General features: G+C 49.8%; 1 protein-coding gene and 1 long non-coding RNA gene across 2 annotated transcripts; one reads left to right on the top strand and one right to left on the bottom strand.

Annotated features, from left to right (window-relative positions):
- The first annotated feature begins 368 nt into the window (after positions 1-368).
- Positions 369-22,790, top strand: TGFB3 (transforming growth factor beta 3). Its single transcript, XM_074955978.1, has 7 exons — positions 369-1,516; positions 12,834-12,997; positions 13,849-13,978; positions 15,549-15,656; positions 16,558-16,729; positions 17,614-17,767; positions 20,682-22,790. Exons 1-7 carry the CDS (start codon positions 1,042-1,044, stop codon positions 20,838-20,840), a joined length of 1,362 nt encoding a protein of 453 aa, XP_074812079.1. The 5' UTR covers positions 369-1,041; the 3' UTR covers positions 20,841-22,790.
- Positions 21,673-24,873, bottom strand: LOC141989384 (uncharacterized). The gene is made up of 3 exons (XR_012639976.1): positions 24,675-24,873; positions 22,790-22,905; positions 21,673-22,189 (listed from the first exon to the last, which is right to left on the bottom strand). It is a non-coding gene; the product is annotated as an uncharacterized LOC141989384 (long non-coding RNA).
- Between the last annotated feature and the right edge of the window lie 1,475 nt (positions 24,874-26,348).

The raw sequence follows: 26,348 nt of genomic DNA, 5'->3' as shown, positions 1-26,348 counted from the left end.
GGTCACCCCAAGGGAATGAGAAGGGAGGGCCAGGCCCAAGGGTGGCGCTGCTCCGCTGCCACACCCCTGCTCACCGGGAACAACGCGATCAGGGGCTGGGGAGGAAGAAGTGGGCGCTGGCAGGAGAAGGGGAGCGAGCGGGACTGAGGGGAGACTGTGTCTGGGGGCAAAGGCAGGGTGGGGAACAGGCCCCACGCCAGACAGCCCGGAGAGCAGGGGACCCGCAGCGTCCTTCCCGCGCGCTCTGCTTCCCCCGCGCCTGTGGGACGCATTAAACCCGGTTTGAAGCTGAAGGCTGGGCTGGCAGGTCCCTCCCCCGCCCCTCTGCAGGCCCGCAGACGTCATGGGAGGGAGGTATAAAATTTCAGCCGAGAGGAATAGAGAGTCAGTGTGTGTGAGGGAGCGAGGGGGGCCCCGGGGCCGGAGAGCGCGAGAGAAAGGGACACGGAGAGCACAGGGCTCCGGCTGCGCGCTGGGAGATACCGCCAGCAGACCCCCTAGGAGCGGGGCGAGGGGCAGGGCAGGGCTGCCCCAGGCTCCTACCTGGATCCCCGCGGAGACGCCAGAGGGATGTGCAGCCCGGCCGTCGCTTAATTGCGCGCAGCCCCGAGTCAGTAGCCAATGGAGCCAAGCGGCAGCGAATGACCAACCCCCCCCTAGGAGATGTGAGCTAAGGGGAGCGCGTGGATGGTGCATGCCCGCAACAAGTGCCGAGCCCGCGCCTGCCCGGCCCCGGGGGGCTGCCCTGCCCTGCCCGCCTGACACGTGCGCCGCAGTTCGCTGGTCCAGGGGACCTGCCTCTGGAGCTGCCAGGCTGCCCCACGGCACAGTCGAGCTTCGACGTCGCTGCTGTTCCTGGCAGTGCGCTTCGTGCGGAGGCCCCCTCCCCTGCCCTGGTCTGCCTGGAGCCCTGGCTCAGCGGGTCCTGCTTGGACACATGGAGAAGGATCCCGGCTCGCCGAGGCACAGAGCCTGTTTCTCCTTTCTAATTGTTGCCAGCGCTTCCTGGAAGTCCTGAATCTCTCACAGCGCAGTGAGTTCATGCACCTTCTTGCCAAGCCTCAGTCTGCAGGATCTGGGGAGGCTGCACCGAGAGCCCTGCCTGGTCTCCCTAGCCCACTTGCGCTTCCTCTGGGGTCTCTCCCCGTTGTGGCCCCCTCTTTACTCTCGCACATGAAGATGCACTTGCAACGGGCTCTGGTGGTCCTCTGCCTGCTGAGCTTTGCCACTGTCAGCCTTTCGCTCTCCTCTTGCACCACCCTAGACCTTGACCACATCAAGAAGAAGAGGGTGGAGGCCATTAGGGGACAGATCCTGAGCAAATTGAGGCTCACGAGCCCCCCCGAGACGGTGGGACCAGCTCATGTGCCCTACCAGATCCTGGCCCTGTATAACAGCACCCGGGAACTGCTGGAGGAGATGGAGGAGGAGAGCTGCGCTCAGGACAGTCTAGAGTCCGCATACTACGCCAAGGAGATCCACAAATTTGACATGATCCAGGGTCTCCCCGAGCACAGTAAGTTCCCTGTCATTCTCTGCTCCTGTGCCTGGCTTTCAGGGCATCATCCTGGGAGGAACCCAAGGCTGGGCAGGAGGCACACACTGCATGAAGCTGAGAGGCAAGGCTGCTTAGGGGCTTTCTAGGCATGGGAGGAAAAGGGCGGAGGGAGTAAGGGGAAGAAGGAAAGGACTCCCAAGCCTTCGGGGTGGGACAGAGGAGGGGGAAAGCAGGAAGAATACTCAGGACTTCCATCGGGAAGGGACGAAGTTTCCTGGTGGGGGGCATTCACGGACCCTGGTGGTCATTCCAAGCTAGGCAGCAGGTTTCTGGATAATTGTGGCCACTTCTACTTTGGCCTGAACCACCTCTAGCAAAGAAAAAAGTGAGTCATAGCAAACTCCTTTTTTGTTGCTTTTTTCAGGTGACTGAGCCACACCACATTGGCTGCAAAATGTGTTTGACAATGCATAGGTGTGGGTGTGTATGCATGTACATATGGTCACGCAGATGTCTGTACAAAGGTGAATGTGTGTGTACAGGCCTATTTGTGCATGTGTGTACCCACCCTATATGATACATTGTCAGTCTGCATCTGCATATATGTGCATGTATGTTGTATCTGTGTGTGCACACGTGCATTTGTGCAAGTAGGTGTGTGTACATATATGTGTGAGTACCAGTGTGTGTGTCTGAAATAGGTATCTACATTTCTTACCAGTGAGATAAGAGTACTTGTGTGTTTCAGGCCTGTGTGAGGATGGAGTGACATATGAGATGTTTGTTTCTGTGTCTTGTGGTATACCTGAGTGGGTGTGAGATGTGCACATCTCTATGTGTGTTTGTACGTGCTTGGGAAGAGTTTATGCCTTGGAATGTGCAGTGTTTCTTGGCGTGTGTATCTGCTCAGATGGGGAAGTTGAGATCCGTATGTTTTTGCATGTCTTTGAACATATATGTTCAGTGAATGTGACTCGTGTTTACAGCAGAGATTTTCAAAGCGCAGTAGGAGGGAAAGAAGCTTGGCTAATGCTGAGAGACTGCACAGACAGAAACCCTCAGAGTCTGAGGGCAGATAGAATGCTGGGAACAGCCTCATGCCCCCTTCCTACCACTAGGTGTCCTCGTGGGCTCTGAAATTACTGCTTACCGGGATAGGGGGCAGCAAGCGTGTGTGCTGCGGGACTGGAGCAAGTCATTGGACAGAGCATTAGAGAGCCGGGGGCGGGGTGTCTAGGAAAGAGTGTGTAGGGGAGTTTGGAGAGAAGCTGGGGGACGCGGACGAGGCAGGGGTCTGAAAAAAACCAAAGATTAATTTTTAAAACATGATTTTTTTTAAAAAAAGAGGCCAAGCGCTGGCTGGAGAGCAGCTCCGCAGCAGGTGGAGGAGTTTGAGCATTGGCAACAGGACAGGCAAGGGATGGGCTTTTCAGTGTCTTGGAATAACATCAGCTCAGACTCTAGCCAGGGAATAGCAAACCCAGCCAATGTCTGGAGCACTGAGATCCTGAAGAAGTGGGGAAGGGAAGAGAGAGACACACACAGGAGACTAGAGACGAAAGAAGAAAGGAAAGAAAAGGGAAAAGATGGGGGGGGGGGGAAGAGGAGGAAAGAGTTTGAGGCTTGTAGGCTGAATTTACCCACAAGGACTAGTAACAGAAATGTAAAAGTGTCTCTCATGTGGACAACAGAGTCCCAGGCATCAGGCCAAATTCATCTGTGGCAAAACTCTGCTGGCTTCAGTGGTTACAACAGGGATGGCTTTGACCCATTCACTCTGTGCAGAGTGTCCTCAGATGCAGAGAAGACAAAGATACAGGTGCTGAGAAAGGCAGACAGACATGGAGGAGATGCTGAGGAGACTGAAAGCAGGTGCTGAGGAGAGACAGAAACTGGGGAGACGGAACTGCTGAGGAGATTCAGCCACTGAGGGGAGACAGAGGAGATGCTGAGGAAATTCAGAGATTAAGGAGACACAGATAATGACAAGACACTGCATACATGCCTAGGAGACTCAGAGGTTGAGGAAATGCTGAGCAGATGCAGAAACTGAGGGGATGCTGAGGGGACAGATAATGAACAGAGGGTCACACAGGTGCAGAGCAGACACCAAAGTAGAAGCTGAGGAGATGTAGATGCAGAGGAGATCCCAATGGGACACAGACACCAAGGAGACACTGAAAAACAGATGTTGAGCAAGTGCAGAGCAGACGTTGAGCAGACACAGATGCAGACAGTAACCAGATTCAGGGGCAGATACAGAGACCTAGAGACTGAGCAGACACAAACCCTCAGCAGATTGCAGATTCAGAAGCTGCATGGATGTAGGCACGGAGCAATCCATTCAGTCAGTGCTGGAGATTCCCCAGTTTTGGAAGACAGTGGAGGACATGCAGTCATATCACAATACAGGCTGTTCCCTGATGCTGTAGTATTGCATTGGGGATGCTGTTTTGGTGCCAGAGGTTCCTGGCACTGTTGTACTGGAGGAGCTGCATCTCAGTAGTGGCAGTTTCAGACTGCAGCCATATTGCCAGATTTACGTTACTCTTACCATGATGAAGTGGAATAAGGGATACAATGGGGTAATGCAACTAATTTCATTTAATCTCTAGCAGACTGTATGCCATGTGGTTATATGATTAGCTATCTTCTCAGGAGACACCAGGACTCAAGGAGCAGGGAAGACTGCAAGGCAGGAAGGAGGGCTGTTATTATAATGCCATTAATGGTGCTCTGCAAACATGTTGGTAGGCCAGGTCCCTGCCCTGAGTTAAAATCAGCTTACAGTCAAAATCAGATAGACACACTATAGACAAATATGGTTTGGACATGAAAATGGTGTCAGATAGCACCACAGTGGAGCACAGCAGAATAAGGTGAGGTGAAAGGAGAGGGTTTGGATGCTATCTCTGGAGGGGTAGAAGGAGGATGGTTGGTACCAGGAAAGAAGGAGCCTGTTCAAATGCAGGAGCAATGTGAGTAAAGATAATAGGAGGCTGAAGGCTGGCATTTGAGGTGCATTGGCACACATTGGCAGGGGGAGAGCAGGAATGGAAGAGCAGGGGGTGGTGCAGGCCAGGACTGAGGTGCATTAAAAGGGATGAGGGGGAAAGTTGCAACATCACTGGGCCACTATTTGGCAGACTCTTTTTAATCACAGAATCATAGAAATGTAGGGCTGGAAGGGACCTCAAGAGGTCATCAAGTCCAGTCCCCTGTGCTGGGGAAGGACCAAGTCAACCTAGACCATCCCTGACAGGTGTTTGTCCAACCTGTTCTTAAAAACCTCCAATGAGGGGGATTCTACAACTCCCACGGAAGCCTATTCCAGAGTTTAACTACAACTATCTAACCTAAATCTCCCTTGCTTCAGATTAAGTCCATTACTTTTTGTCCTATCTTCAGTGGACATGGAGAACAATTGATTCCCCTACTCTTTATAACAGCCCTTAACCTATTTGCAGGCTGTTATCAGGCCCCACCTCAGTCTTCTTTTCTCAAGACTAAACATGTCCAGTTCTTTCAACCTTTCCTCATAGGTCAGGTTTTCTAAACCTCTTATAATTTTTGTTACTCTCCTCTGGACACTCTCCAGAGTATCTTGTCCGTATCTTTCCTAAAGAGTGGCACCCAGAATTGGACACAGAACTCCAGCTGAACCAGTGCCAAGTAGAGTGGGACAATTACCTTCCGTGTTTTACATATGACACTCCTGTTAATACACCCCAGAAAGATATTAGGCTTTTTCACAACTGTATCACATTGTTGACTCATATTCCATTTGAGATACATTCCCAGATCCTTGTCAGCAGTACAGTCATCTAGCCAGTTATGCCCATTTTATAGCTGTGCATTTAATTTTTCCTTCCTAAGTGTAGTACTTTGTAGTTATTTTTATTGCATTTAATCTTGTTGATTTCAGATCAATTCTTCAATTTGTCGAGGCTGTTTTGAATTCTAATCCTGTCCTCCAAAGTGCTTGCAACCCCACCCAACTTGGTGTCACCTGCATATTTTATAAGTATACTCTTCACTTCATCATCCAAGTCATTCATGAAAATATTGAATAGTACCAGACCTGGAACTGACCCCTGTGGGACTTCACTAGATTTGTTCTCCCAGTCTGACAGTGAACCATTAATAACTGCTTTTTGAGTACAGTCTTTCAACCAGTTGTGCACCCACCTTATAGTAATTTTATCTGGACCACATTTCCCTAGTTTGCTTATGAGTGTGTCATGTGGGAGTGTATCAAAAGCCTTATTAAAATCAAGATATATCATGTCTACTGGTTCCCCACATCCACTAGGCCAGTAACCCTGTCAAAGGAAATTAGATGTGTTTGGCATGATTTGATGACTAATCCATGCTGGCTATTCCTTGAAATCCTATTATCCTCTAGGTACCTATACAATGATTAATCATTTACGACAGTATTCTTCCAGGTATTAAAGTCAGGCTGACAGGCCTATAATTCCCTGGGTCCTCTTTGTTCCCCCTTTTAAAGATAGGTACTATGTTTGCCTTTTTCCAGTCCTCTGGGACCTCACCCATCCTCCAGGAGTTCTGAAAGATTGCTTCAGCTAGTTCCTTAAGCATAGGCACCAACTCCGTGGGTGCTCCGGGGCTGGAGCACCCATGGGGAAAAATTGGTCAGTGCTCTGCACCCACCAGCAGCTCCCCAACCTGCCCCTCCACCCCAGCTCACCTCTGCCTCTGCTCCGCCTCCTCCCCTGAGTGCACCGCCGCGTCCTGCTTCTCCCCCCTCCCACAGCTGTTTCGCGCAGCAAGCGCTGGGAGGGAGGGGGGAGGAGGGGGAATGCAGCGTGCTCGGGGAAGAGGCGGGGCTGGGGTGGGGATTTGGGGAGGGGTCCAATAGGGACAGGGAGAGGGTGGGGTGGGGCCAGGGGTGGGGGGGGCACAAGCACCCACCAGCGACGAAAGTTGGCACCTGTGTCTTTAAGTACCCTAGGGTGAATTTCATCAGGCCCTGTCCACTTTAATACATCTAACTTATCTAAATATTCTTTAACCTGTGCTTTCCCTATTTCTTAACATATTTTTCCCCCTTGTTGTTAATATTAATTGCATTAAGTACCTGGTCACCTTTAACCTTTTTAGTGAAGACTGAAGCAAAATAGACATAAACACCTCAGCCCTCTTGATGTCATCAATTATTAGTCTTCCTTCCCCTTTAAACAGAGAACCTACACTTTCCTTTGTTTTTCTTGCTCCTACTGCATTCAAAGAGCCTCATCTTATTTCCTTTTATGTCCCTTGCTAGGTGTAACTCATTTTGTGCCTTAGCCTTTCTGATTTTTGTCCCTACGTGCTTGTGCTATTCTTTTATACTCTGTCTTAGCAATCCATCCATTTTTCCACTTTTTGTAGGATTCCTTTTTGATTTTCAGGTCATTAAATAGCTCCTGATGGATCCATATTGGCCTCTTACTATTCTTCCTATCTTTCCTTTGAATTTGAAATTTAAATTTCCTTTGAGTTTGCAGTTGTGCAATCACTAATACATTCAGAGAACTTATTGGAAATTTTGTGTTTTGCCATATTACTCTTCCAAGAGATGTCGGGGTAGTTAAAGTTACCCATCACTACCAGGTCTCTTATTCTGCTGGTCTCTTATTTTGATTAGCACTAAAATTATTTAACCTTTCCCATCCAGATCCTGAATGCCCAGTATATGACTGAACACTGGGTTCAAAGTGCTATTTGGACTGAATTCCCGGGACTGGCCAGTGTGTGTCCTGGGGAGAGACATCTTGGAAACTGAGTTGCCATGGGAGACATTGTGTCAAATTCAGTCCTGGTGTAAGCAGCCACATCCCCACTGAAGTCAGTGGAGTTTCATTCACTTACAACAGGGATGAATTTGGCCCTATGTCTTCAAAAGTGGCTAATATTTAACTGTCCCCTGATGCTGTCATCCTCAGGTGGTGATCTTAGAGCAAATTCTGAGCCATAAGCCAGTCTTACTCCAGTGAAGGATCTTAGGGGCTGATACAGAGGAGTCTCACACATGCACACGTAGCCATGCTCAAAACTTTCCTAACTCCAAACCTTCAGCTGAACAACTCACTGGGTTGGAGACCTCATCCTTCTCCAGGACACCAACTTGACAATGGGGAAAGCTGAGGAGTGAGCTTGCAGCAGGGCGAACCTGGTTATATTAGAAAAGCAGGCACCTGACCCCATCCATGATCAGACCTGTTCAGTCACTTGAGGGAATGCTCTTTCTGCTGTGCTACCCAGGGCACTAAAGCACAGCAGGGGAAGGTGGCCATTGCTCAAGGAAGGTCTCACTTCCCTAGAGAGCAGAGTGCTCTGTCCAAGGTCGTCAGCAAACCCTCCAAAACACAGGCTGTTCGTGTTTGGGTGAACGGCAGTCCCTGTTCCCATCCCATCCCCAGCCTTGCAAGCAGTACGCGGGGGAGGAGCTGAACACCACTGGCTTAAAAGAGTCTCCTAATTTATTTCTAAAGGGACAGTGGTGCCACTACAGTCCTCTCCCCAGCCCTGCCCACTTGTGCTGTCCACACCAAGCAGCCTGTAGGGCAGTGGTTTTCAAACTGTGGGTCGCGGAATGTAAGGCACTGGGTCACAACAGCTTTGGTCAGCACCACTGACCGGGCCATTGAAAGTCCCATTGGCAGTGCTGCCTGGCTAAGGCAGGCTACTCCCTACCAGTTCTGACACCGTGCTGCGCCCTGGAAGCGGCCAACGGCAGGTTCGGCTCCGAGGTGGGGGGGCCACGGGGCCCCTGCCCCAAGCACTTGCGCACCTCCACCTAGGAGCCGGACCTTCTGCTGGCTGCTTCCGGGGTGCAGCATGGTCCGCGGTGCCAGAACAGGCAGGAAGCATGCCTTAGCACTCCCGCTGTGCCGCACACCGGGAGCTGCCCAAGGCAAGCCCACGCCCCAATCTTGCACCCCAACCCTCTGCCCCAGCCCTGAGCCTCTCCCGCACCCCAAACTTCTCATCCTCAGCTCTGTTAGGTCACGGGCATCAACAATTTTCTTCAACTGGGTCGCCAGAAATAAAGTTTGAAAACCACTGCTGTAGGGAGCCCCAAACCACTATTATCCCATTGTCAGAGCCCAACCCACGCTCAGAGCCATATGCCACAATTAATAAGTGGCAAGTGTGAGTCACCCACTTCTCACACCCGAGGCAAGCAGCCTGTTCTGGAGACCAGCAGAGAGAGACAACCAGAGAGACCACCAGTTACCTGGGGAAAGTAGGAGAGAAAGAGATGTTGGAGGCATGAAGCCTTCTGTGTTTCCCTTCACATACACAGGCGGCTGGATTCAGCATGTAGGCTACCAATATCTGCCCTGCACAGATGGGATTTCAAGGGGACAGAAGAGAGGGGGCCACAGGGAATATGGGGTGAGGAAGCAGCAGCCAAAGATAGTCAAATACCCTGCTGCCACACTCGCAACTCATGGGTGTGTCTGGAGGCTCTGCTATATTAGAGTGGGGGTGGTGAGAGAGCTGAGATTCATTAAAGAAGAGAAGGATGCCATTGTCTCTCCAAAGCACATAAATCTGGAGACAAAAACCTACAAGAACCAACCTTAAAAGAATAATCAGAATAATCCCCTTGTGCCCCTCCAAGTCCCTCTACTCCAGGAATCCAGGGTCTCCTGAGATTCAGGTGACTCAGCCCCAGCTACGTTTTGAGTGCTGACTGGATGGTCTCAGAGAGGAGGACTCATATCTGCCAGCGAGTGACCTTGCTTGGCCTCATGTCACAAAACAGAGGGCATCTTGGGAGAGGGGTGCAGTTATACCAAACCCACTGAGTCCTTTGGCCAATTGTCCCTCCACGTCCAAAGCCCTCAACTGCAGAGACCCACACGTCTCAATCCTCTCCCTCATATTATTCAACATCTATATGAGCCATTGGCGGATCTGGTGAGACAACATGGACAGAAGTGCCATCAGACAATACCCAGCTCCATCGCTCCTTTGTATCAAACAAACAGCACCATCTCATTCAGGGCCTTCCTCAAATTAGCACTTGGATCAGAGCAGCTGGCTAATACTGACTCAGGCAAAGCTGAGGTTACACTGGTCAGAAGAGGAAGCACTTTGAAGAACTTACCTTCTGTATCACATCCTCTACAATCGAAGGCATCTGCTTTCAGATCGTTGAGTCAGCCCACAGCTCTGAGCCCTTTTGGGCTTCTTGGTACTACTGGACACCCAAATATGCAATGGTGGCAAAAACTGCTCCATTCAATGATGAATGGCCATCAGCCTGCACCCCACCCTATCAGACACAGACCTGGCCACAGGGATATCCATGCATTCATGATCTCCAGGCTCAGTTACTTCAACTCACGTTATCCACAAATGAAGCACCAGACTCTGGAACAGGTGTAGCTGGTTCCAAACACCTGTCTGCTTAGGTAGATCCCTGCACTGGTGTCCGATCAAGCCCAGAGTCCAGTTTGAAGTCTCTGTCCTGATATTCAAACTCCCTCTACGCGCCTCTGGTGGGACTGGCTCTAACTTCCTAAGAGGTCGATCACTCTTCCTCTGTGACCAGGACCTCCAGCGACAGCTTCATCCCACCAGATCAATGAAATGGGCAACCAGTGGGTGAGGCTAATGAGTACTGGAGACAGAGATTTCATAGGAGTTGGGCCCAGTCTACCACAAGAGACAAGACTGGGCGTGGACCTGACTGCATTCAGAATGAAATACAGAACTATCAGCTTAGCTTTCTCTCAACAAAGCCTTTTTTGTACAGCACACTCATAGTAAATGGAAACAACTATAAACAAGCTATTTCTCTTACATGCTGAAAAGAAAGAAAGAAAGATTGTTAGTTCTACCAGTAAATACTGGGATGTGCTCAGATAACAAGGTGATGAGGGCTAGAAAGATTAGACAGACAGAAAGAAGAGGATGTGGTGAGAGCAGGAGAGGGATAAGGTATAAAAACAATAGCCTTTCTCTAGTACTTTTTAGCCAAGGATCTCAGGGTCTGTTATACACATTAATTAACTAAGCCTTAACTGCACTGCACATAGGGTAAAGCATGTACATGGATATAGGAACCACTTCACCCACCACTGACAGGCAGACACCTCTGGAATGGAAGTGCAACCTGGCTAATAGTGACTAGCAACACTACAAAACCGTTTAGGACAGGAAGTGAAGTGAAAGACAGTATCTACCTGGAACCACAGAGTGGTCCTAGGGGCAGAGTGGAATTGCCCAAGTTATGCTTCTTCCAGGAAGATGCCCTGGGACTGTTAATGAGCATATGAGCCAAGGCCTTGATTTCATGTGTCATTTGAGAGACAGCACCTTTCTGTGGAGTGAAACTAAGAACTCATGGTTTGCTACAAGAACCTACCTGCCCATTATCACAGCATGGCTTGGCATGTCCTCAGTCTGCTGCTGAGTTGTGGGCGTGAGCAGTCCTGTCTGCTGCTGCTGTAGGGATCTGAGCCATTTCTGGGATACTCACCCATTATGCACCAAGCATCTGTCTCCTGGGTGAGAGCAATGCATCAGATAAATCCTGTTGGATGGGGAAGTTGTTCCAACCAGGGTCCCAAAAAAGCCAATGGCAAAACTCCCAAGCAAGTTCAATGGGAGCAGCATTTTGTCTTACACCTTGGCTTGGCTGGAAAGTCAGAGCATCCAGGGGGTGAATCCCCATGAACTCTTGCACTCCTGCTCTCTGAGTCTGGGTGTAAATCAAGAGAAGGGCCTTTGTCTTCACTGGAGTGACTGTGGACTTAACCAATGGCATGCTGAGCAGAATCTGGCCCTGGGAACTTGTGGTGGGAGCTTATGTCCATTTGTGGATAGGTTTGTCTCCTCTCCAAGGTGCTGGTTTTACACTAGCCCCTCTCTTCAGAGCCTGCTGCCCTGTTTCCTTTGGAAGCTGATGGTGCCGTGAAGAGAAGTGTCTGAGACCAGGGTGTTATTTCAGGATTAACAGGGCCTCCTGTCTGTTCGTCACATGCTGGGACTGTAGCAGAAACATGGGATAATTCTTTTCTTAAGACCAACACAAATGTCACATCAAATGACACAATAGAGCAGTGCTTAAGGCCCCACTGAGGGCCCATTCACTGTGCTGGGTCTGCAGCACTTGAGAAGCTGCATGCTCTATGCAGCTAGCAGTAAACCGGCATATGGGGGCAGAGAGGAGCAGGGACTGAAGGGGCCAGGGTGATGCTGGCTTTAGAGGTGGAAGTCATGAGGGCTGTTCTGTACCCAGGATGAAGGTGAAGCATGAGTTCAGGGAGCTGCACTCCCAGGTATGGCTGGGCAGTTCTGTAAGCCTAGGGCAGAGGAGAGGGGAGGGGGAGAACAGAGGCAGTACAATATGTTGGATGAGGTGAGGCTCATTCTGTGGGGCCTCTCTTCTGACTCATACCACATCCATTCTCCAGGCCCCTCCCCTCCCTTCCTGTTGGGTATCTGGGGTCTGAGTACTTTTCCCCAGCAGGCTGCCCCATTCTGTTATTTCCAGTCCATTGGTCTAATCTCTCTAGGTCCCTTGGGATTATTTCTCTGTCCTTGCTGGTGTTTGCGGCTAGTATCCGATGTCAGTCCTTCAGCCAGTCCATCAGTGAAGATTAGGACTTGGCATTAAGGCCCAGTACCCACAAGACAACACCCCCAAATTCCCCTCCTTGCCTCATGCTTTGTGGCCTCTGACCAGTTTTCATTCCAGGAGACAGCGTCATATCCAAATAGTTTTTTCTAAGAGAATTTTGTGAAACTAAGGTTCAAAGACAACTGGACCAGGTCCTGTGCTCAGAGGTGGTGATGTAAATCCAGAGGTACTCGCTTGCCTTTAGTGGGGTGGGACTCATGTACATGACGCCTTGTCTACTCCAGAAAAATGTTGTTCAACTCCCCTGGTGACAGCAACAGTGGGAGCGTTAGTGCAGATGCGGATTGCATGGCCACTGGCATTTTAAACCTGTGTTGATTAAACCCGCCCTGAGCTGGGTTAGATGACATGGAATAAAAAATGCTGGTGACTGGTCTACCTGGGGCCCTCTATTGCCGTGGCTGGTTAAGATGAAACAATGGTAGCATCAGTGGGAAAATTTTGCAGAAAAATCTCTGGTTTAGAGCAGGCTTGGGTGGAGAATTTGCCCCCATCTGTTTTCTTCAGCCAGGACAGTTAGATTGCAGTGTAAACGTGGCAGAAGTTCAAATGGCAGGCTTTGTTCAGAATGCCCCTTGCCAATCCACTGCTGCTCACAGGGTTAGCTGTGCTGTTCTGCCCAGGCCCTCCTACTCTAGCCCATGGCTTTCAGCCTCCCTCTCTGTCTCCTAGATGAGTTGGGCATCTGCCCCAAGAGCATCACCTCCAATGTCTTCCGCTTCAACGTGTCCTCAGCAGAGAAGAACAGCACCAATCTGTTCCGGGCTGAGTTCCGGGTGCTGCGAATGCCCAACCCAAGCTCCAAACGCAGCGAGCAGCGCATCGAGCTCTTCCAGGTGAGTGGCTCTCCCCCACCTCCATGCATTAGGGGGCAGGATGAGGGGGCAGCTTGGCTGTGGCTCTCAGGGCTAAACAGAACTAGGGTGTGCAAAGGCAGGGGGCAGGAAGGGGCTAAAACCCTCTTAATTCCCCCAGCGCAGGCAGCCACCTCAGCCTGACCTTTTTAGGTCCTTATCTCCCCTGGGTCTTTGCTGCCCCTTTTCCTGCTCACTCATTCTCAGATACCCTGGGTACCCTGGCATGGTGCCCTCTCCTAGAGGTTCCCATCTGCTGCAGTATTCCAGTGTTCCATGCCTCTCCAGAGTTACACCCCTATTTATTGTACTTACATGGCCCCCATCACCACAGTATCTAAGAACTTCACAATTTTTAATGTATTTATCCTCCCAAGACCCCTGTGAGGCAGGTAAGAGCTATTATCCTCATTTTACAGATGTAATTGAGGCACAGAGAAACTAAGGGGCATGCCCAAGGTCACACAGGATGTTGGTGAGAGCAGGAATTGAACCCAGCTCTCCTACAGCCCAGGCTAGCACTCCCTCAACCCTCTCCTGCCACTGGGACACAGCAGGAGAAGGTTTGGCCAGTCCTCTAAGAGCAAGATGCTTTGTAAAGGTCCCATGCAATGCTCCATTTTGTGCCTAGAGAGTGGGTATCACTCTCACCTGTGACAGAGTATTCCTGAAGGAAAGATGAGGTCATTCCCAGTGTATCCCTCCCTGGCACACTCCTCCTCGATTAGTTCATAACAAACCTAACCCTGGTGGGGAAACAGAGAATGTGAGGTGTCTCTGCTCCCCAGCCATGCTGCACTGGCTGATTCCCTTTGTGTCTCCTCCCAACACAGATCCTCCGGCCTGATGAACACATAGCAAAGCAGCGCTACCTCAGCGGCAGGAATGTGCAAACGAGGGGCTCTGCCGAGTGGCTGTCCTTCGATGTCACTGAGACTGTGCGTGAGTGGCTCCTGCGCAGAGGTAGGGGTCTTGCTGTCTCAGACAGGCCTGGGTGGAGGGTCTGGTTCGCTCAGAGAGCCACCAGTGCCATTCCTTCAGATAACGTACAGAGGAAAACCTCATCTCCCTCTAGAAAAGGGTAGTTCCCTCAGTCCAAGGTAGTGAGGTTCCAACAAAAGCAGTTCTGCCCAGTTTGAGACAAGACTACCCACAAGGAGCTGCCCTGGTGTGCCTCCTCCATACTCCTTTAGCTACCTAGCCCTCCCTGGAGTTCCCATTCTCTACAGGACATGATAGCGACTAGGTTTCCTCCTCTTCAAGAGGCTGAGCTCCCTTAGAACTGCAAACAGTGTGGTAGGACCAAGAATCCTGATTCTCTTGCCTGTTTAAAGTCTCACAGGTGTAAAGGTGAGGGAATACCAGAGGCTTCTAGTCTAATGCATTTGTCTGACACATCTAGCTAGATAGAGGCCACAGTATTACAGTGTACAAAGGGCTGTGGCTGAGAACATATTAATAGTTTTGCCTCTGCTATCATTCAGCAGAGTCAGCAAACAGTTACGGGATAACTCTCAGTACCCCTCATAGTTGGATCACAGGTACCATGAGTCACAGCTTGATTACCCTCACAGCTGGAACCTGGGTGTCACTGAAAGCTGGAATGCAGGCACTTGGCATGAAGCCAGTCTCAGGAAGGATGAGCCATGAGTTTGTTGGCTCCTATTTTAAAGCAGTCCAACTTCTGTCCTTAACGGCTTGAGTTCAGTACCTGTATCACACTTAGTTTTGGGCAGTCATGCTGGCTGATACTGTGCAATGCAAGTGGTCACAATGTGGATGGTGCTTAGATATCAAAGTGACAGGTACCTTAGAAATACCACAGACAGACAGCCATTTCCATTCATACAAAGACATAGAATAGGAGCTTCTGTAAGACTCTTGCGTCAACAGATTCCTGCTACCATGAGAACCTCTCTTGTGACCACACAGTATGGCAGGTCTCAGGAAGTTTTCATTAATATGAAGAAACACATTACCTCAGGAAAATCTGTGTGACTTAGATGGAAAATCAACAAAAACAGGAGGCTGCAGCTGCTGTACTGATCACGGCTGGGAAAATGCTCCCAGTGAAACATTTATTCATGTCACACTCACTTGCCTTCAGGACTCTTCCTCCAGCAGTAGATGGAGGCCTGTTAATGGAGCAGTGATGGGGAAGAAAACTGACTTAACATAGACACTTAGGGCCAGATTTGAACACAAAGGGTTCAGCTTCCAATAGCACCCACTAAAGAAAACAGATGCTGTTAGGTGCTGAGTGCTTTAGAAAATCTAGCCATAAATGTCCTCCTCTCCTCAGGAGAAGATTCCTTTTAACAAGGGCATGGCTGTTGGTAAAAGTGAAGCCTCTCATTCTCTTTTTTAAGATAATAGCTGGTCCCCACCTCCCATGTCATCCAGCAGCCCTTGTGCTGATCCCAGATCTTAGGAGCTATGGGGTTTCTTGCCTCCCTGGGACGCTCTTCGTAAGTTGAAGGACAGTTCATATAGCTAGAATGTGTTTCTCATGGAGTCACCTCTTCCTCTGCAGAGTCCAACTTGGGTCTGGAGATCAGCATCCATTGTCCATGTCACACCTTTCAGCCCAATGGGGACATCTTGGAAAACTTTAACGAGGTGCTGGAGGTCAAGTTCAAAGGTGACAAGGGGCAAGGGTTGGGGGAACCTCATGGGAGAGAGGAGCATGGAGCAGCTGCAGAAGAACTGACTCTCCAGTTTGATCTGAATGTTTGAGTATTTTACACCCAGGGAACCCCATGTACATGTAGTGATTATAGATATGGGCTTGCACGTGGATTGTTTCACTGCATGAATTCTTTGTTTAGAGTGTGTATGCTGCTAAGTACACGAGTGTATATATATGTGTGTATGGATGGATGTGTGCAGAAAGGGGTAATTGTGTGTTGTAACTCTCTCTGGGAAATTTGACTCTGCTGCATTCTCAGATTTCTCGTGAGATTCTGTTTTTCACTCTGGTTTCCAGATAGGGTGGCTGAAGCACCAGGAATCGGACATCCTGCCTGAGGTGGCATAGAGAGACAGTGGCTTGGCTGGGTTAAGAACTAGGAATCTCTTGGCTCTGAGCCTTGGGCTGTAGCCACTAGCCCCCCCCAGCTCCATTTCTGAGGCTATTTCTGCAGAGTGCCAATGATCTGACATCGTTAAACCATTCATCTTTCTGCTTGTCCTGGGACTGAAGCCAAGAGAGAGGGGGACTGATTAACAGCCTGACCAGCAGTTTGCAAATAGTAAAACAAGTGGCCCACAAGCCTCTATTTCAGGCCAGTGACAACCAAATTCACGCTGGCCAAGTGAGGGTCCAGTTTGGGTGCAGTCTGGGAAGAAGTCCAGGAGTGAATGTAACAGGGAGATTGAGTCCCCTTCTCCTTAGATTAGGAGTGGGAGAAAGCATTACACAGTCATGCCCAGGTCACTGAAAGGTCTTCTGGGGTCTCTCTCCACACCTTCCTCGGTCCATACAGTCCCCTTTCTGCTTTGAGGCAAACCCTTTACAGGAGGGTGCCTTTTTCTGTCCTCAGGCATTGACAGTGAGGATGACCATGGGCGTGGGGACTTGGGGCGGCTGAAGAAGCAGAAGGACCTTCACAACCCCCACCTGATTTTGATGATGTTACCCCCACATCGGCTTGAAAGTCCAGCTCTGGGAGGTTACAGGAAGAAACGAGCTCTAGACACCAATTACTGCTTCCGGTAAGCAAGGACCCCACCTACCCCTCGCGTTATCCTTCCCCCTCAGTCAAGCAGCAGCAGGATCACCAGTTCTGGGATAGCTGCTGTTTTTTTGCCAGGTGACATGGAAACACCTGGAAGCTTCCAGCCCATTGGAAACTGCTGGGATAAGCAGGGTCCTCTGAGAAGTTTGTGAATCAGTGCACTCCCCAGGGCTCTTTTAAAGGCAGAGCTGTGCTGGGCCAGCTCAGGATGCTGCTTCTTCATCCCAGGACAAGAGCTCAGTGGTGTCTGGAGTCCTAGGAGAAACTGACACAGATTGGAAAAACAGCCCCACTATTGTTGCTGAGCTGCTAGCCAGCGAGTGTGACCTATGGGGACTTGAACTGCCTCCTGCAGGACACATTTGAACTATCAGTGTGAGCTGGAACTTGCCATGTCATCCAACCAAGGCTGGGTCTTTTGATGGATATTTTGGGGGTTGCTGAACATGGTGTGCCCACGCTTGGCCATTATGATTTGTTTCTGATGTTCCACTGCTGCTTTTAAAAGGAATTTTCATATGTATCCAGGTTCTTTCCCTCTCCCTTCCCCACACCTTGATGGGGGTGTCCCCTGGTGGTAGAAGTTGAGCACTGCCATATTTGCAGACCTCCCTCTCTCTTGCTACTCCCAGCTCTGTTTGTAGTAGCCATGCAGCATGGTCACCCAAAACTATGTTTCTTCCAGGGTAGCATCGGGCCTAGTCACGCAGTCAGACCAGGCATTGGAGATAATAGCTCCTTCTACTTAAAAGTCTGTATCCTTCAATGGGACATGAAGCCCTTGAGCCACATGGGGGAGGGGCAGAAGCTCCCATCTTTCCTATGTCCTTGAATTCACTTTGTGCCAATGTTTTGTGTCAGGAACTTGGAGGAGAACTGCTGTGTGCGTCCTCTCTATATCGACTTCCGACAGGACCTGGGTTGGAAATGGGTCCATGAGCCCAAGGGTTACTTCGCCAACTTCTGCTCAGGCCCTTGCCCATACCTCCGCAGCGCAGACACAACCCACAGCACGGTACGACAGGCATTTGATACTGACAGGGGCTTCTAATGGCGGTGGCTGCTTGTGGCTTGCAGCTATAACCCCCTCGGGGCTGATCTATTTCAAGTGAAGTAGGGGCAAGCTAGGCCAGTGCCAGGAAACCTCAGGGTGCTGCAGGCAATGGTGGGGGTGGTTCAGTTGGGGGCACGCTACCTTTGGAGTAGGTACTGAGCCCATGCCTCAGCCCAATGCTCAGGAGCTTTGTGCGGCTGTCTATCAAATGAGATTTTAAACAGCCGTGCTGACCACCTGTGATCATTAAAGATCCCCGAGTACTTTTTTTGGTGGCAGCGGGGGCGGGGGGGGGGGGTTGTGTGTAATGGATGGGATATTAATCCAAATGCTCAGGTCAAGTTTCAACTCCAATAATTATATTCTGCTTCCTAAACTCCTCCTGCAGTTTCCACTGGATATAGGATTCTTCTGCACTTTCTGTTGTAAACTGTCACCAAACACTGCTGGGCACTTGTAAACAGCTGCTGCCTAATACCCCAGTGTTGGGTGAAATGAATGCTCTGCATTCCAGTTGTGGGTGAAGTGATTTTGTGTGTAGATAGGACTATATCCCCTCCCCACCCCCGCCAGGAAGGGGAGATGGCAGCAGGACAGAGAGAAGGCAGAATTGCTCATTAGCTACTTTGCTTCAAGCTTCACTAAAATTGCCACTGGTAACAGGATACTCAATGCAATGATAGCTAAGTGGGTAAGGGAGGGATCTCAGGAAGCAGGTTAAAACTTTCTTGCTGACTTGAGCATATGCACATCAGCAAGGCCTGACTGAGCTAAAGGGCTAGCAGCAGTGGGAGTACTGGAACCAAGGAAACGACCAAAGAACAATGCTGGAAGCAGGGTAAAGGGTGGGTGGGACCAATGGCTCCATGGGGATGAGATCGCCTTCCCAGGGCACAGGAAAAGGGCAAGTGTGTGTGGAGAGGGGCACATTCTGTTAGGTGGTTTTCTGGAAGTCAGTGGGGCTGAATCAGTGTAAATGTAAGGGGAATTTGGGCTGGTTCCTGTTTTTGAAGGAACAAGGAAAAAGCAGGAAATTAGTGAGCAACAAAATTAATGATAAAACCTTGGTCAGTTGTTAGAACGGTGATCTAGTAAGGCAGTTTGTCAGAAGTGCCTAGGGGCAAATACTGTGAGAAACAGAAGATTCCTCACAAATAATCACTTGGAACCAACTTCACTTCTGTCTCAGGGGATGTGCAGCATTTCAGGGAGAGGGATGTCCCAGAGGGAAGTTAAAGAAATGGGGATTAGATGGATCTATATAATAAAATAGGATGTTTCCATAGCACTGTACAATTCCAAGGATCACAAAGCACTTAGACCAGGGATGGACAAACTTTTTGGCCCGAGGGCCTCATCTGGGTATGGAAATTGTATGGCAGGCCATGAATGCTTATGAAATTGGGGGTTGGGTGTGGGAGTGGGGTCTCGGGTGGGGCCAGAAATGAGGAGTTCAGGGTGTGGGAGGGGACTCCTGGCTGGGGCAGGGGGTTGGGGTGCAGGCTCCAGCTGGGTGTGCGGGCTCTGGGGTGGGGCTGGGAATGAGGGGTTTGGAGGGTGGGAGAAGGTTCAAGGCTGGGGCAGGGGGTTGGGGCACAGGAGGGGGTCAGGGGTGCAGGCTCTGGGCAGCGCTTACCTCAAGCAGCCCACAGAAGCAGCGGCATGTCCCCCCTCTGGCTCCTACCCGGAGGTATGGCCAGGTGGCTTTGCATGCTGCCCCATCTGCAGGTGCCACCCCTGCAGCTCCCATTGGCTGCGGTTCCCAGCTAATGGGAGCTGCGGGGGCCGCACTTGGGGTGGGGGCAGTGTGCGGAGCCCTCTGGCTGTCCCTACGCCTAGGAGTCAGAGTGGGGACATGCCGCTGCTTCTGGGACCCGTGCAGAGCCACGGCATGTGTGGAGCGGGGCAAACCCCCAACACTGCTCCCTGGCTGGAGTGCCAGAGTGGTGAAAGCCCCGGATCCTGCTCCCCGGTGGGAGCTTGAGGGCCAGATTAAAATGTCTGATGTGGCCCCTGGTTGTAATTTGCCCACCCCGACTTAGACCATGGGCCAAACTTTCCTTTCATTTAAAATAGGGCCAACTCCAGTGCAGTCAATGGGACTGGACTGGGGCAGGTGAGAGCAGATTTTCACCTTGTAAATGTAGATGTCACCCACCACTGAAATGCAGCTACCTTTGAGGAGAAACATGGCTACTGCTATAAGAGAGTTACGTGACTAGAGAGTATAATCATCAGTGGTTCAGGGCCAGCTGGGAGGAGGAATCCAGTGGGATCCCACAGGGCTCTGTTCTGGCTCCAATACTATATTGTAATGACTTGGAGGATGGAGTGGAGCGAGCTCATCAGATGGTTCAAAGCTGGGAGGGAATCATGGATACTTGAGAAGGCTGGATTAAATCCAGTACTATCTGGAGAAGTTGGCTGAAATCAACAACACTGATTTTTTCAGCTGCTTTTTATGGAGCTCAGCACAACATGGCCCCAGGCTAGTTACACCCTGCTTTGTTAAAAGCATAAATTTTGACACCAGCAGCCATGCCAATGCCCAGCTAAGAGGGGTTAGTTGTTATTCAGGCTGCATTTACGCTCCATAGGTCACTCGCTTCGATTATCAGAGCAAATGGACTTGGCAATAAATAATAAAGGCTCATTCAAGGCTGGGCAGATTAGAAACTTTCAAAGATGGGCCCTATTTTGGGGCAAACCTACTGGAGAATGTCCCTGCCAGTCAGTCAAGTACTATAGTGTTGAGTGATATAAATGCCTGGAGACCAGCTCTGCTGATCCCACTGGAGTGGAAAAGCATCACATGGCAGCCCTAGTAGCCTCAGGCATCTCCAACATAGTTCCTACATGTGTTTTGTTTCTGCAGGTGCTGGGCCTGTATCACACGCTGAATCCAGAGGCGTCTGCCTCGCCCTGCTGTGTCCCCCAGGATCTGGAGCCCCTCACCATCCTGTACTATGTTGGGAGGACCCCCAAAGTGGAGCAGCTCTCCAACATGGTGGTGAAATCCTGCAAGTGCAGCTGAAAGGCACCCAGCCCTACCCAAAGCTGAGAGAGAAACAGTTACCACCTACTCTCCGGCTCCCAGAGTAACATGAAGGGAACAAGGGGGCCAGAGACCTGAGCACACGAAGGCCTGGGCTTCTAACCCTGCAGCTCAGGACATATCACCCACTTTGGGGATCCCTTTTGGAACATTTCTCTGTCTTGGTAGCTCCATGTACTTCTCTCTGAGAGTCACTTTGGTGATGTGAAGACCACACTCTTCAGAATGGCTGGACTTTTGGTGGAGGGGCACTGAATGGAGAAACTGCACTGTGTTTGGAGGCAGGGGATAGCTGAGAATGGGAAGCAGCAGAGCGTGATGAGCGTGCTGGGAAGGGAGGCTGGACAATCCTTTCTGTTCCAGCTCCAGCTATCCTGGGACCCCAGCCCTCCCTCTGTCCTGAAGAATCAGGATTTCTTTATGAAGGAACAAACAAGTTTTCTTAAAAAAATAAAGTTCACCAAGAAGGGGATCTGAGAGAGACATCCAGGCTCTTGCTGCCTCAGAGCTGGGATGCCGGAGTCCACAGCTTACACTATATCCTGCAAATCACAAAGGTCCATTCCGTAGCTCCTGAGTACTGAGATCTAAATCCAGATCACAAGCCCCACATTCAAGCTGCTCAGGATGGGCTAATCTGAGAGAAGAAGGGAAGGGTGTGCTGACTCCATTCACAGAAGGCTTGATGTCTCCATTCCCTTGCCATGCAGCGACTCTCCACTCCTGGAGGTCCTGCTGGAAGGTTTTTGCGTCAGTGCAGGCACCGTGGCTCCTGTGGGTACCTAGATTTGGACCCATCCAGTCTTGGGTTGTTCCCCCCAAAGGACCCTTTGTTTGTTGTGGTGTGTGAGGTGCCTAAGGGAATTCTACATCTCTCCTGCACAAGGACCTAGCCCAGGTCTCACCTGCCAAGGTTTAAAAAAAATATTAATCTCAAAACCATTGTAAAAAAATAAATATTTTTTTGGGAAATGGAATTTTCTGATCAGAGGCAATATTTGCTGAAGGGGTAGAGATTTTATCGTATCAGAATTCTGTTCTAGCTGCAACATAGGCTAGGGTGACTGCGAGATCTGCCCCCCACTCAGAACCCCTTGTCCCATTCTCACTAGGAACACAGAGCACTACGGCTAGCTAGAGACTCACAAGATGAGATCATGCCTGAAAGCTCCTCTTCCTCCCATTGCCAAAAAACACTCATCCTGAAGGCCAGGTCAAGATCCATGCAGTCCACCCAAAAGGTACCAGTTCTGTATGTGCCACATCCCACCTAGCACCTCTGATATGCAATCACCTCCACCAGGTGCTGTCAGGCAGACACAACCTCCCTGTCAATACAAAAAAAATATGGATAAAGTCCAACACATATGGCAATGCACTTATAGATAGCCTGCCACAGAGTACACGACAGTCACTGTGGCTTAACAACTTCACACGTTCAGCTGGATTTGCTCTTGTTTGCAGTCTGCCAAGTGAGAAAACAAGTAGAGTTACAGCCTGTCACAAATGGGCACACAGACATATATCGTTTTCTAAACATGGACTTGCACACATGTAAATACCAAAGAAATTGTCCCATAGACACATTCAGACTGCTTCAGTTTGCCAACCTAGCCACCCAGTTCTCCTGTACAGTCTCAGAGACATGCCCACGGCAAGATATAGCACCCACCACTCTCCTCATCTAGAGTCCCCCCAAAGAGAGCGCATGGTATTCCAGATACAGATACACTATCTCCTGTACTTGGACACTTCTAGAAAGAGTGGGACCCATAAATAGACCCACTCCAATAGCATCATGCACACATGGACCCTCATGTCTCAGGCAGCCAAAATCACTCCTAGTCATGTTCTTAAGACCACAAGACATGTTGCCCCACCTCAACAACTCAGTGCAAAATGATGCTCGGCTGGTAGCCCATACTCACCTGCAGCCAGACTTCCGCATGGGCCTCTTCTCCTTTAGGTGTAGTTCTTCCATCAGGTCCCAGTTTGATCCTCCTCCTTCAAAATGCAGGCAGCTGCTGCTCACCTCATTGTGGTACTGCCCCAACACAGAATTCCAGGCATTTTAATGAGACATGAAAAACATCTAGATGGTTAGCTGGCAACTAGTGGTTGGATGCCCTTTTGGCCAGGATCCTGCAGTGAAGGAACACCAGCTCTGATAAAAGGGCCCTTCGCCTCACTGCCTAAATTTATCCCTTTATTTTCTTCAGGTCTCCTTGACCTGTAGTCACTTGTGATGAAACTAATAGCGCTGCCCAGCCTTGCAGCATACACTTGTTACTGTGTGTAATTTAACCCTTCAGTGAGGTGCTCTTAGGGCTGGTGCTTTCCTCACTGAAAGACAAGTGAGGGAGTACACTGTGACTACAATAACGTGCTGATGGACATGCTGTAAATGCCTGGTTAGATAGATGGGGGAATCCAGATGCCAGCTGGCAAAGGAATCCCTTCTAATCTCTTAGCAGCAACCCCCATCGGAGGTTTTGGTTTACAAGTTGGAGCCTGCTCTCTGGTTATCACTCCTCTTTGGCCTTGGGATTGGCCCTGCTGCCCATTCAATTGAAGGGCTCCCTTTCTCTAAAAAAAAAAAAAAAAGGGGGGGGGAGGCTACGAAGGGCTGAACTAGAGCACCAAGCCTTCTAATACTTGACACTTACAGCACTTCACAAACATTCACTAATTAATGCTGGCAAATGGAGAAACTTAAGGCTTAGAGAGGGGAAATGACTTGCCCCATGCCATAGAGGGTGCTAGTGTCAGAGAAAGAATTAGAATTTAGGAGTTCCTGGCTCTCAGTCTGGCCCGCAGACCACTAGATCCTCACCTCTCCGCCTCCTATCTGGGGAGCTGCTTTCTGGAAGGGCAGGCTGAGTCAAGAGTGGCATGGGTGACTTAGAGGTTAAATCATAGGCCTGGGAGTGTGACAAACTGGCTTGTATTCTGCCATTGATTTGACTTGCCTTTGACCGCACAGTGTCTCCCCTCTCTGGGACTCAGCTTCCCTGTCTGTAAATGTGCATAGAGGAGAGGTCTTATAGGGCTGTTTGGTTACAGATCAGCTGTGAGATAACCCAACAGCACTTTGGTTAATGGCAGGTTGAATAGATTCCTGAGTCCAGCACCAACAGCAGGTTGTTTCAGAACATTGGTGCTGGGGAAGGAGGGCAAAGGCAGAAAGCTGTTCCATGTGGTCTTCTACAATGGGGAAAGCAAGCGTGGACTGTAGGAAAGCAGATGGAAGCAGTGGTTCCTTACTACTTGTACTGAATACACACCTAATAACTCCCCCACCAGGAGCAAACCTAGCTAGGCTCAAATGATACGAACATAATCACTAATCTCAATATAAAAGGAGTACTTGTGGCACCTTAGAGACTAACCAATTTATTTGAGCATAAGCTTTCGTGAGCTACAGCTTACTTCATCGGATGCATACTGTGGAAAATACAGAAAATGTTTTTATACACACAAACTATGAAAAAATGGGTGTTTATCACTACAAAAGGTTTTCTCTCCCCCCACCCCACTCTCCTGCTGGTAATAGCTTATCTAAAGTGATCACTCTCCTTACATGTGTATGATAATCAAGATGGGCCATTTCCAGCACAAATCCAGGTTTTCTCCCCACCCTCCCCAACAAACCCACTCTCCTGTTGGTAACAGCTTATCTAAAGTGATCTCTCCTTACAATGTGTGTGATAATCAAGGTGGGCCATTTCCAGCACAAATCCAGGGTTTAACAAGAACGTCTGAGGAACGGGGGGCGGGGGGGGGGGTAGGAAAAAACAAGGGGAAATAGGTTACCTTGCATAATGACTTAGCCACTCCCAGTCTCTATTCAAGCCTAAGTTAATTGTATCCAATTTGCAAATGAATTCCAATTCAGCAGTCTCTCGCTGGAGTCTGGTTTTGAAGTTTTTCTGTTGTAATATCGCAACTTTCATGTCTGTAATCGCGTGACCAGAGAGATTGAAGTGTTCTCCGACTGGTTTATGAATGTTATAATTCTTGACATCTGATTTGTGTCCATTTATTCTTTTACGTAGAGACTGTCCAGTTTGACCAATGTACATGGCAGAGGGGCATTGCTGGCACATGATGGCATATATCACATTGGTAGATGTGCAGGTGAATGAGCCTCTGACAGTGTGGCTGATGTTATTAGGCCCTGTGATGGTGTCCCCTGAATAGATATGTGGGCACAGTTGGCAACGGGCTTTGTTGCAAGGATAGGTTCCTGGGTTAGTGGTTCTGTTGTGTGGTATGTGGTTGCTGGTGAGTATTCGCTTCAGGTTGGGGGGCTGTCTGTAGGCAAGAACTGGCCTGTCTCCCAAGATTTGTGAGAGTGTTGGGTCATCCTTCAGGATAGGCTGTAGATCCTCGATAATGCGTTGGAGGGGTTTTAGTTGGGGGCTGAAGGTGACGGCCAGTGGCGTTCTGTTATTTTCTTTGTTAGGCCTGTCCTATAGTAGGTGACTTCTGGAAACTCTTCTGGCTCTATCAATCTGTTTCTTCACTTCCGCAGGTGGGTATTGTAGTTGTAAGAATGCTTGATAGAGATCTTGTAGGTGTTTGTCTCTGTCTGAGGGGTTGGAGCAAATGCGGTTGTATTGCAGAGCTTGGCTGTAGACAATGGATCGTGTGGTGTGGTCAGGGTGAAAGCTGGAGGCATGTAGGTAGGAATAGCGGTCAGTAGGTTTCTGGTATAGGGTGGTTTTTATGTGACCATTGTTTATTAGCACTGTAGTGTCCAAGAAGTGGATCTCTTGTGTGGTCTGGTCCAGGCTGAGGTTGATGGTGGGATGGAAATTGTTGAAATCATGGTGGAATTTCTCAAGGGCTTCTTTTCCATGGGTCCAGATGATGAAGATGTCATCAATATAGCGCAAGTAGAGTAGGGGCGTTAGGGGACGAGAGCTGAGGAAGAGTTGTTCTAAGTCAGCCATAAAAATGTTGGCATACTGTGGGGCCATGCGGGTACCTATAGCAGTGCCACTGATTTGAAGGTATACATTGTCCCCAAATGTAAAATAGTTATGGGTAAGGACAAAGTCACAAAGTTCAGCCACCAGGTTAGCCGTGACATTATCAGGGATAGTGTTCTTGACGGCTTGTAGTCCATCTTTGTGTGGAATGTGGGTGTAGAGGGCTTCTACATCCATTGTGGCCAGGATGGTGTTATCAGGAAGATCACCGATGGATTGTAGTTTCCTCAGGAAGTCAGTGGTGGCTCGAAGGTAGCTGGGAGTGTTGGTAGCGTAGGGCCTGATGAGAGAGAGTCTACATAGCCAGACAATCCTGCTGTCAGGGTGCCAATGCCTGAGATGATGGGGCGCCCAGGATTTCCAGGTTTATGGATCTTGGGTAGTAGATAGAATATCCCAGGTCGGGGTTCCAGGGGTGTGTCTGTGTGGATTTGATCTTGTGCTTTTTCAGGGAGTTTCTTGAGCAAATGCTGTAGTTTCTTTTGGTAACTCG

Source organism: Natator depressus, chromosome 6 (genome assembly GCF_965152275.1).
Source record: "Natator depressus isolate rNatDep1 chromosome 6, rNatDep2.hap1, whole genome shotgun sequence".
Taxonomy (NCBI): Eukaryota; Metazoa; Chordata; order Testudines; family Cheloniidae; genus Natator; species Natator depressus.
The sequence above is the reverse complement of the archived record's forward strand: the minus strand, read 5'-3'. Positions and strand labels throughout refer to the sequence as shown.